This window comes from Strongylocentrotus purpuratus, unplaced genomic scaffold, assembly GCF_000002235.5.
Source record: "Strongylocentrotus purpuratus isolate Spur 01 unplaced genomic scaffold, Spur_5.0 spur5_contig_845, whole genome shotgun sequence".
NCBI classification, from domain to species: Eukaryota; Metazoa; Echinodermata; class Echinoidea; order Camarodonta; family Strongylocentrotidae; genus Strongylocentrotus; species Strongylocentrotus purpuratus.
Window position 1 is genome coordinate 1224049 of NW_022145552.1, and position 12848 is coordinate 1236896.

Genomic DNA, 12848 nt, shown 5'->3' on the forward strand with positions numbered 1-12848 from the left:
GGGTTGAATGCAGCAGCCTTTAGTTTGGCTGAAATGAAGCCGTTATTATTTACAACATATACAAAATGGTAAAGTGTCTATTGCCTCCAATGATCAGTGCGGAATATTCTTTTTATAAAAATGACTTACCATGTAAACAACGCGGTATTAATCCCTTGCTATAAGTAACCAGCAAAAAGCGCCGCTCTGTTTGACCATATAAACGCTGATGTCGCGTATACGGCTAGCCGTATTGCGAGGATTGTGGACGTTGGGTCACGGGTAGCGTAGATCTTATGGTTGTCTCTTTTCAGGCTCAATTTATTTGTATCGTTATCATCCGGGACGACTATTTCCTCATCAGAGTGTACGTTATCAACATCTGGAAGCTGGTCGAACCAATAATTTTAAGTTAACCACAGCCCAGAAGGCACATTGTGCATTGTGTGTCTACATATTTAGAAATACATAGCTTTGCCAATTGAAATGTAATATATTGTATAGATATAATGTCTACCATCATGTCTATACGGTGTGCGTAACTGTATCTTATCCACTCGTTGACGTTCGTTCTCTCTTTAACATTAAAATTACTAAGACAATGTAATTTGAACCTCTTTCAGTCAAATTTGAAAATATAAGCTGTCCTATAATGACACGGAGGAGAAAGTAAACAAGAGCACAAATGAAGAGCGTCTGGTATAAAGACTAAACTTGGAAATTCCCAGTGACCTCTCTGTAGGGGGATTCCCCGATCACGAACAATTCCTGCGATAATTGAACATAGCCTGATATAGAACACTGGCGTACATTTGAAATTGACATTTTATATGCCTCATAATTCTAGACATTAAAATGTTTTAAATTGATGGTGTGAAGTTGTGGTACGTGTAGGCGGTGTAGCGTACATATTCACCGGAGTTTCAATCAGACGAGAACTCTTCGGTAGTTGATTAAATTTATATTCTCATATGGGCCAACCCATGGAGCATATTTCCCTTTCAATCTTTCTCTTAATAATCACAATATCATCACTAGCCTTGTAATTACTACATTAGTAGATCCTACTTTATAGGCCAAATACCAAAAATAGCGTGTTTCTCGTCCGGACTCTTTTAAAACAAGGAGGAGGCAGGGCATTACTATTTTGCTTTTTTTTTTTTTTTATCAAGATGGCTGCCATGCTAATGATAGCTGACCAAACCTATTTATTCACATATATTGTGCAATGTGAGTATAATGACAAAAGCAAATGATTTGTATCACTTTAGAAACTATTTAAACAAAATGTATATCACAGGCTTTTTTTTTTTTTTTGGGGGGGGGGGGGGGGTGGTTCTTTTTCTTCTAAATAGTTACTAGTAAAAAGAAAAAGGAGACGGTCGGGTCCGAGAAACACTACATTTTTAGTTTTTTTTTACCTTACACGAAATATGTTAAATCTTCTCGCTAAATTTCAAGTCGCGACAAGTATTTTCCGGGTAATTTTTTTTTCTAAGTAGGCCTATAGGTTCAGTTCATTTTCATTTAACTTGAATGTTCTGTGTACATAAATTACACATTTCAATCGAATGTTTTTGTTTTTTTCATAGCATCTTGCAAATATTTTCATGGAACTTTGAATTGCCATATTGCACATTTTTATCGTTGATACGGAAGGTTTGTAAAATATTTTGCAGAAAATAGTTCATGCTGTTGCTCATAAATTCACAAGTTTTTATTAGGCATTTTAAAATTTGAATTCGCAAAATCCTTCATTTAGTAAAAGTTATTTTAAATACGTTCATTACAAATGATTCATGTTATGGTTAATCCTCTGAAAATGAGATATACACTCAACTGATGTTTTCATTGTTGACCATTAAGTTAGTCGATATATTTATATATTATGCTATTATCGATCTCACTCAGCGTATAAATTTGTGTAGCATATTTTATGTTACATTTTAACATCTGTTTTTCAATTTTGATATTTGTGGTATATGCGTTAATTTTGTATTGATTTTTTTTAATGGTACAATAAACATTATAATGCTTTTGAGCTGCTTGCACCTTTTTATGTTATTCATTTCAAATAGACCAATGATCACAACATATATTCCTAAATTTTACGACGGTTAATCATAGCCGCAATATGCAGATTTAGGTATAATTCTTTAATAGCGTTGTAAATTTCATTGCAAAAATGTGGATTTCATTAAAGAAACCAGCCTCATGATGAAACTATAAAGGTCTTCGGCACAAAAGTGTGTGGCAGCAATACAATTGTTAAGGTGTAACATAACTGTTTCATATTACCACAGTGACATATACACATTTAATTCAATTCAATTCATTATAAAATAGTTTTATTTCCTTAGCCCAATCAAAAAGTGAGAAAAATGCTAACATAAAATAATTATAAATGCCATTTGCAATTTGACATAAAGGATTAAACTATTTTTTAAAGTTCACAATATCAAATGTCGATAAGTAATCAAAGCATTTTAGGATACAATATATATATGCAAATCATGAATTAAGTCGAATTTCAAAATGGCATACAAGACTTATATGGCCGATGAAAACATTCAAATAGGGCGTACATTAAATCTCACATGATACAAAAGGCACCATGGTTAATGTTATAATAAATGGTTAACATTACTGAAAATATTGATTACACAGAAATAATAGAGATATGAAAAATCTTTAATATATGTAGAAGACATGGTGTGGTAGTGATATGGAGCACATTGACGACGGAGTACGGTAGACTAGAGTGTGAGTGAGAAAGAGGAAAGTTTTCAAGAGGCAACTATTAGATGAACATAAAGAGAGGAGATGGAGAAAACAAAAGAGAAAGATCGGGAGATGAAGAAAGACGGTATTTAAATCAAAGAGCATGAATCGATGACATTACCTGCTTATTCACTTTAAATGCTCTACATTTTCAAATAAAAAAAGTAACATTGAACAATTGTTTAACTACATACAATTCTTACAGTTTCCATATTGACGCATAGAAAATGGCACATACGGCGGTTTGCAAATAGAACATGACTTAAAGATACTATGTCCCTTTTGCAGCCAACATCAAATTCTATAGAACTTTGCAGGAGTTATGAATATGTCATGTATGCTCTATCTGTGAAATTTAAACGTTAGCAGTGTCCTAATATTCAAAGTATGCAAGGAAACCCGTTTACTTGCTAGACTTCATCGTCAGAAACTATTGAGTGACTGATCACTGGCTTTTTTCTTCTTTAGTAATAACATACATAAAATGAGCTGTAAAGGGTACATGAGCATTTGTCTACGTCAATAACCCACTTCTTGTAATCGCCAAAATTAAACTGAATGAATCTTTGTGCAGCACAAAACGTACGACCATTCGGTATAATGGTCTAAATATCAGACTTTTACTTACTGGCTCTATAGCTCTTAAGTCGATTTGACAACTAATAGTCGGTATTTTCCCACTTAAAGACATTTTCAAGCCCCCCCCTTTTTTTTGGAGGGGGAGTTCTAAATTGGAGTTATCTTTCAAATGCCGTTGGGAGTTAACCTTTTCATTTGTTTGGCCTGAAATGGGACATAGTGCGTTTAAGAACAATGCATTATTTTACGACTATGCAACACGATCGCATCTATTCCGAAATATCAACTCAAGGGTAATGTCAATACCATACAGTATGTCCAAAAGAAATCATGTTCGGATTACGTAATATGTCATTGTCATATTTGACATTCTAATCGTTGACGCACAGACCTCTGAGAAATAAAGAATCCTCACTAAGTGATTCATATTGATTCGAGGTAGACGTTGCCTTTCCCTTGAGAACTTTTGTTTAATCGCTAGTCTTTTGTGTATACAAGTCAAGAGGACTTACAGTTCTAGTGTCAATTTATCGGTATTTTGTAGGTGTATACATGCAATCTATATGATTATAATCATAATATACATAATATGAAATGATGACATTTTCAATGATATCGAAAATATACGGCAGTGTACATAGAAATATAACAATATTCGTGATCTTTTAATACAATGTAGCACCCTCTACAATCAACATGATATAATAACTATTCATCAGATATAGGTTACATTATGTATCCGATTTCTTTTGGTATTCTACGCATATGTCATTAATAGGATAGGCCCACTATGTCTTTATGAAATAACACCCATGCCAGCTAGATATGCAGTCCTAAGAAAGCCCGTGACAACATTTAATCGTTGGTTCCATTCAATAATTCTAAAATGGATACTCAATACACGCAGATGTGAATGGTGGGTGCTCACCAGCATGTTGTGACAGTTCCCCCTCGTGTAATACCTAATGAGGAGGTAGTATAACTTGTCCAGCCTGATACTGAGCTGGTTTTAATAGAAGAAGAAAAATGAGAGAAATAGGAAAGTGAAACCTAGAACAAAATCCGATTAAAAATAAGAAAGTTATGGATTCTTGAAGTTGCAATCGACCAAAGACGAATTGGCAACTTTGTGACGCATCTTAGGGGGTCCCCTCCCATGTAATCAAAATTAATAAATTTCGATTGTCTGTAACGAATACTGTCCAATATACATGCACCCTAGATACAATTAATGTGTCTTTAAACGGCGTTTATAATTATGAAACCAACTTATTACTTCATCAATAAGTAAGAAAACTAATATTCATTACATTTCATGTACATAGCAACTGAGAGAGGACCTTACACGATACGTCAAAACGTTTCCAATTCGTGCTTCATTGATTACAACTTCACAAATTAATAATCTTAATATTTTCAATTTGAGTTTGATCATACTTTCACTAAACTGTTTCTCTATTTGTATTGCTTTTTATTAAAACCAACTTAATATCAGGGTAGACTCTAATGCGCATGTTGCAGAAAGGAGAATATTCATAGTTTCATACTGGGTTATGGATCTGAATCCCTAAACAAGCTGCCAAGTGACGTTCGAGAAATTCAATGACTAGAAACCTTCCAGAAACATGTTAAAAAGGTTTTATTTACTCAGAGTTACAAATGAGTATGTTGTTAAATTCTGGAGAGATATTTGTGTATTTTGTTTTGTATAGCGCCTTGAGTAAGTTTTTAGATAAGTGCGCTTTTTAAGTATTTATTATCATTATTATTTGTTGCATACGCGAACCCGCAAACTAATAACCGTTGAATTAGTGCCATTTCGACTGTGGTACTACCTGCCCTAATCAAGCCTATGGGGGCAATTAATGGATGAGCCAGTTATTCAATGCCATGTTGGCAGTGTTCATTTTACACTGTTACCCTAATGCATAAAATGATTGTGATAACATGATTTATTGTTGATAGACAACGTAGATATCATCTCATAACTTTAGTGATCAATCTAAAGAGTCATACAGAGGGATCAATACAGTTTTGAGAAGATATAAACCTTTTCTATGCATAATAAATAATATCATATCATTAAAGGTAAGAAAAAAAGTATTCCAACTTTATGGGCAACAGAGTATATGCACTTTGTGTTCAACGTCAAACTTGCATACCGCGTCGATGACCGCGCAATGCACTGACGTATGCTTTTTTCTCAATAGTTTTTTGTTATTGATTCCAAACAATACAAATTAATTTTAGAAATAATATACAGTTGTTTTTCCTTGACATAATTCAAAACATTTTCATTACATAGATTGTACAATTGATGAAAACAAAATTGAAATCAGTTGTACCATAAAACAAATAACCCCATCCAACCAAACACACTACTACCCACTATTTTGCCATAATCTTTGAACATGTACACACTCCCAGAACAAGTGTAAATATGTTTCTAACTTTTGCTTACAAATAAAGACTAATTATACAACAAAGCCGAATCTGAATAAATGTTCTCTAGTATAATTATTGCTCCATGAAGCAGTTTATACTGATTTTCTCTTAGTCTGTAATTAACAAGAGTAACTTTCCTAGGCCTACTAATTATCTTCCTACATACCTCATTTGAAAAATCTGAAAATTCCCGTCCATCATGAATCTTCAAGACAAATACATTTTGTAACTTCTCTATAAAATATTCATAAACCTTCCTCGATAATACATCTCTGAGGAGCTTCATAGTACTGTTAAACTGCATTAAAATATACTCTTTTACATCCACTAAACTCCAGTTATCCTTTTTTTCTGCTTCTCAAAATAGCTCCACCCGGGCCTATGACACACACACACACACACACACACGCATGCCCACGCAATTTTTACATTTTGTAACTTCTCTATAAAATATTCATAAACCTTCCTCGATAATACATCTCTGAGGAGCTTCATAGTACTGTTAAACTGCATTAAAATATACTCTTTTACATCCACTAAACTCCAGTTATCCTTTTTTTCTGCTTCTCAAAATAGCTCCACCCGGGCCTATGACACACACACACACACACACGCATGCCCACGCAATTTGGTATAATAACAAGTTTTTTTCTTGTTTTCTTTTCTTTGATGCAAGTGATGAAAATGAAAGCTCAACATTTTAATATCCATGTTTTTTTCTCCATACACCCATTTCATATCTTGTCGACAGTATTTATAAACTCCATTTTCAAATATTGAAAATAAAGGTACTTCTCTCTTGGCACAATATTTCCCTGTCCCCTCTCATTCCAATAAAAATAAAATCTAGAGCGCTATTGTATCAGTTATAAAGTCCTTAGCACAGGCGCGTACGCAGGATTTTTTCAAGGGGGGGGGGGGGGTTTTAACATTTATAAATCGGTCCGAAAATTTCGCAACGACTTAGCCAGCCGCTGAATAAGCGGGGGGGGGGGGGGGGTAAGAGGACACATTTTTTTTTTTTTTTTGGTCCCAAAAAAATCGCAACGACTCAGCCGACCGCTGAATAAGCGGGGGGGGGGGGGGGGGGGGGGGGGGGGGGGGGGGGGGGTAAGAGGACACTTTTTTTTTTTTTTTTGGTCTCGAAATTTGGAAATTTGACATTTTGCTCCGTTGGGGGGGGGGTAAGGTCACCTTTTTTAGGTCGGCCATGGGAATAAATTTTTTTTTTCCTTCTCTCTCTAATTGGAGCAGACGTTAGCAAAATTTCTTCACGAACTTTTCTAGCTGTGTTAAATCGTCTTGACAGAGTTGCACCTCGGTATCATCAAGCTTTCCTGCAAGAACAACGAGGCCGGCCATCTTGAACGTTGCCGGCTGTATGGATTGAAATGTCTCCATTTGGCCCTTCAGAGCTTCTTTATTGAAGTTGAAATCGTGTACGACAACGACCATGTGATCTCTACCTGAAGAAGAAGAAAAGCAGAAGGAAAAGAAGAAGAAGCTACAAAAATAAAGAAGGAATGACCCTCTGCTCATTAAAGTGTTTATACATAGCGTTACGCAGGACAAAATTATTAGAAGGTTTTGTGCTTTCGTTGCGGGAACTTATAACGCACCAAAACAATGATATAATAAGGGTGTATCTACACATATTGGAAGTGATTTAACACTTAAACAATAATAAAGGATAGTATGAATTTTCCAAAGACTTAACCGTTTGCCCCTCAATGCTGTAAAGGTTCTTTAAATACCAAATTCAATAGATTAATATAAATCCATTAAGTAGCATTAAATTACACCATAAAGCCATCAACCGATAACACGCTTACATTTCCATCTCTTACCAAAGACCTGATTGCAGTTCTTCAGGAACTCGTCGTAGATTGAGTTTTGGACATCAGTGATGGAGAACCCCCTGTTATGGACCGAATGGCAAAGAATCATGGCATCACTACTTTCCACCTCCGAGGGAAACTTGAAATCCTCCAGGCGATTGTAAGGCAGCTCCAGCTCTTGAACGACGCACCTGGAAGAGTCTGATGAGGTCTGTAACTTCTTCTTGAGCCCATGGATGCTCCTGGTGCTCGAGGAGGTACAGATATAGATGCTGGGTATGCGTGTTGGCCATACCTTCGAAAGTAACCATGGTAACCAGCCGAATAAATCGAACCCCAAAAACCATTTCCCTAACCGACCGAACCATCCAGAGGACTTATCTGAAAGTTGATTTTCTTCCTGGCACACTTTGCCACTCTTATCATCTGTTGTTGCAGGTTGTTCTGGATTAATCTCAATGGCTGGAGTGTCTCCATCAGGGGGGTGTTTCACAAAGCCTTTAAAAAAATGACAAATGACATAAAATCAGTGACAAATTTGCTGATAACCAATCAGAAGCAAGGATCTCAGTAGCTCATAACAAAAAATGTAATTTGTCACTGATGAAAAGTTTTGTTAAACACCCCCCTGCTCTTGGTAATGACACCAGACGTGTCGAATTAATGATTTAAGAAAATGCAAGCAATCGGGACATTGCCCATTTTGTCCGGAGTCAAATATATTTTGGGCCAAATCAGTATTAAAAAATTATCTTCACGTCCATCAAAATATAACGAAACGGAACTAAAAACAATCGTTGACAGCATGTAATGTAAGTTGTCATTTTGTGGGAAATAGTACACCGGAGCGATGAGGTGGTGAGGGAGGGGGGGGGGGGGGTATTACTTTAAGATCTCATAAGCAGTGTTATTAACATGTTTGAGGTTGCTCTGGGTTTGAAAAAGTTGAGTATATTTGTTTTTTTTATTCTCCTTGAGGATTTTATTTTTATGAGAACACAAAGCCTTTCAAGAACTAAATGAGAAGGGCAATCTCAATACTTTAATCATGTTCTGATCTGATCTGATCTGATAGGATATTGAAATTGCCTTGGGTAGATTTTTTTTAATTACCTATTCGATCATGTTAATGGTTATCTAAGCAGCAGAAAGAAGATAACAAGTACAACTTTATACCTTCCTGTGTAAGCAAATCATTTGCCAGGTATTTCAGGTTTGCTTTCTTTAGTGCCTCCAGTAAACCAGATTATCTGCTCTTCATCAGGGACCGTATCATGCGCAAGATTCCAGAACTATATTTTGGTTTACCTATCCATAATACCCATTTTTCTTTTCTTTGCCCCTTTTCTTCTTGCTTTAACAAACACAATTTGTCGTTATTATATGCCCCTCCTCTCATAAAATCCCACTTATACAGCATGTGAAGTAAATTATCCACTGTATTTAAGGTTTTTTCCGCACATATGGAATAAATGAGAATGTAGAAGATAAACCTTTTTCTCGATGCAATAGATCAGCCAGATAAGAGTTTCATATTGAGAAGAAAATCCAATTTTCAAACAAGATAACTATTATACCTTTACCTGTGTAATCCTTCATGGGGAGTGCCTGGGGCGGATCAACGATGGTTTTCGGCCATTTTAAACCAAACTGAACGTCCGCTTCTGAAGAGGATGAAGTTGCAGATTTGGATCCTCCATCACCCAAATGATATGGTTCTGTGTCCTTCGGAAAGGAAGTGCTAGAATCTTTCGGGTCAAATTGAAAATCGCCGCTTTTCGAATGTCGTGGAGAACTCTGGGGAAAAAGATGTGATTAACTTTGTAGTTTGAACTATTTATAAAACAATTTATCCCAAAAGAGAGACTTATCCAAAGCTCTCATGATCCTTCTTTCACCAGGTATCAAAAAATTGCTCTAAGATGTTTAACAATGCAGTTCAGATTCCGTCCGTGTTTTCGCATCTGATAGGGCGTGCAACACAGAACTGTTCTGTGCTAGTACAAATGATTTTATGTGATTGTTTTAGTCAGTCATTTTGGTACGAGCTAAAAGGGGCTTCTTCTGCATCAAATGGTTAGAAATTTGAACGAAAGTTGAATATCATTTCATATCTATCCGAATGTATGAAAAAGGTGTGTGATGCTGTTCATCATTTGACTAGATTTCCAATGGAGTATATTAGCTTAGCCCATATTTATGTCTGTGCAACTAGGCTTTTCGAAAACAATACTTGTGGTGCAGTCAACTTCGTATTAATTTGATGTAGCCCGTTAAAAGGTGGTCACTAGTGAGGGTAATACATTTCATCAAGTGGAGGTATTTTGAAACCCACTTAACATAAACAAATTTAAGTTAATCACATCGACCTTTTCTTCAGATCCCAAGAACAAGAGTCGGCTGCGGGTAAAGACCTTTCTCGACTGCAGCACCTTTTATGAGGAAAAACAATGACCGTTGGCCTTGAGATCTACAACAACATTAAAGTGTTTTAATTTCGAGTTTAAACCCTTCCTGTTTTAGTAATGCTTGACACAAGTATATGAAATTTATCCCGACTCTTCTTTTTTAAATCTATTTTCCTCGTGCGCCTTGAAATAATACAGCGCAGTACGGTATGACAGTAGCTGCGCTATATTAATTAAACTAAATATGTTAATATTAGTAATGCAAATGCCTACTTTTATTATTAGTAATAACAGTAGTACTAGCATTAGAAACGCATTATTCCAAAATAATATATTGCACTCAAATAGAGGGCATGGGTCATCTGACGTTGTGGTTGTTTAATTGCTCCCTCATATGTTCTCTTACTTCTGGGCTTTTCTTTCCATTTTTCTCTGTAGGGAGTGATTTACTGGTGATTTGCTGCTCTCGTTCATCAAAGTATTGTTCTGATGCATCAACGTATTCTTCATCGACATCGCTATCGCTATCGCTGTCCACTGACAAATGTTCTAGGGCATCACAACAGTCGTCTTCATCCTCGCCTAATTTGCGTCGATTTCTAAACGGTTTCCCGAACCTCTCTTTAAAAAAGCTTTTAACATCTTGAATAGACATCGATGAACCACGTAGCAGAGACGTAGGCGATGGGAATGCACATTGCTTGTCTGGATAAAGATAATGATTGATAGATTATTATTATTTTAGACAATGACCGAAAAGACAGACTGAAACAAGCAAAATGAAGAAGCCCATGACAGGACATAGTGGAGGAAACTTACAGATCGATGTGTTCCCAAGGGCGGAACGATCAAAGGTCTACTATTACCAATCCGCATTATTTAAGTCTAATTAATGAAGTACTATGTAACTATGCCCCAATTTATTTATTACCCCTTGGTCGAGAGTAATTGTTTTTATTAAACAGTTATGATGCCATCGTGTTAAAAATAGAATTGTGCAAGTAGAAGGAATGTCCCATATTATACCAACCTCAAGAATTCATAACTTTCTTTTACTTTTTTGTTTATTCCTCAAATATTCAGTGATATGCTTTCCTCATTGTTTTGCATTTTGAAAATCACTTTGTATTCAGGGTGAACGTACTCATTAAGACTATCCTATAGTAAACAACTAAACATAATCATATTTTATAACTGATAATCATATTATATTCATTATATAGCGACAACAGCATTGATAGGACATGGGGAGGGGGTGCATTCACCCTCACCATTCCAGCCAGATTGGAAAAAAGGCTATAGAAGCGAATTTCAAATGATAGGCCCTTTACAAAGATATACAGGTACATACAATAATACTTGAATACATGCATAGAGATATATCAAGATCTATTCGTGGCAAGTAAAAACTTCATAGCATATCGTGTCTTTGTGGGGCTTGGACAATTGCAATTTAGATTTAAAGAAATATAGTTTAATTCGGGGAGATGTTTATGATATGATAAGTTCATGAATGTTGTACTTGGTATAAACAAGGAGTATCAATTTAAGAACGCAAAATCTTGAGCGAACTATAATTGTAGGTGATACTGAATGGGCAGGAAATGAGGTATGGTTAATAATTACCATTCGTAATTTGCCAGGAAATACATGAAGATAATAATTTTTAACCGTTGTAAATCTGAGATTTTTTGTTGTTTTTATAACTCAAGAATGAAACTAAGGTGGACTTGTTGAATTGGGCCCGTACTTTAACGCTTCTAGATGTAAGCTTAATATGACACATTCTCAAGAAACATGCATCGGGACAAATCAATTTGTCAAATATTTAAACAATCTGAACAATTATTAAGGTTATGAATAATTGCGTGGTTTACTGTAGATCTACATTTAAGATTCCAGATAAAGTTCATATTCATCTATCTAGTATTCGCGTTGAATACAGCAGCCTGAGGGTGAGGCTATAGTTATTATTTAAAACATATATAATTATGTGTCCAAAAGGATGAAGAAATGGTGAAGTGTCTATAGAGAAAATGGTCAACTGTAAATCTCCAATAATAAGTGCAGAATTGAAAAAAAATAAAATTACTTACCATGTAAACACCGCGGTATTACTCTTTTCCCTGCTGCCTGTTCGACCTTAAGAGCGCGGGTGTATCGCATACAGCGAGCTGTATTGCCAAGATTGTGGACGTACTCGATCATATCGTTGTCTTTTTTCAGGCTCACTTTATTTGTATCGTTATTATCTGGGGTTTATTATTTCCTCATTGGAGTGTTCTCCATCATAATCTGGTAGCTGGTCGAACCAATAATTGCAAGCTAACTACAGCCCAGAAGGCACATTATGGATTATGTGTCTACATATTTAGAAATACCTACCTTTGCAATTTCAAATGTAATGTATGGTAGGGATATAATGTCTACCATTATTTTTTTACGGTGTGCGTTACTGCGTGTGATCCACTCGTTGGCGTTCAAACTATAATATTAAAAGCACGAAGACAATGTAATTTTAACCACTTTAAGTCCATTTGAAAATATCAGCCTTCCTAATGACACGGAGGAGAAAGTAAACATGAACACAAATGAAGAGCGTCTGGTAAAAAGACTAAACTTGGAAGTTCCCAGTGACCTCTTTGTAGGGGGATTCCCCGATCTCGAACAATACATTTCCTGCCATAACTGAACGTAACCTAATGTACAAATTTGAAATTGACATTTGATATGCCTCATAATTCTAGACATTATAATGTTTTAAATTGATGGTGTGAAGTTGTGGTACGCGTAGGCGGTGTAGCATATATTCACCGGA

The 12848-nt window shown here is 35.7% G+C and overlaps 1 protein-coding gene across 1 annotated transcript; it reads right to left on the minus strand.

The window, feature by feature from the left end:
* Positions 1-7011: 7011 nt before the first annotated feature.
* On the minus strand, positions 7012-7990 carry LOC100893300. The gene is made up of 2 exons (XM_030991611.1): positions 7632-7990; positions 7012-7250 (listed from the first exon to the last, which is right to left on the minus strand). Exons 1-2 carry the CDS (start codon positions 7729-7731, stop codon positions 7042-7044), a joined length of 309 nt encoding a protein of 102 aa, XP_030847471.1. The 5' UTR covers positions 7732-7990; the 3' UTR covers positions 7012-7041.
* Between the last annotated feature and the right edge of the window lie 4858 nt (positions 7991-12848).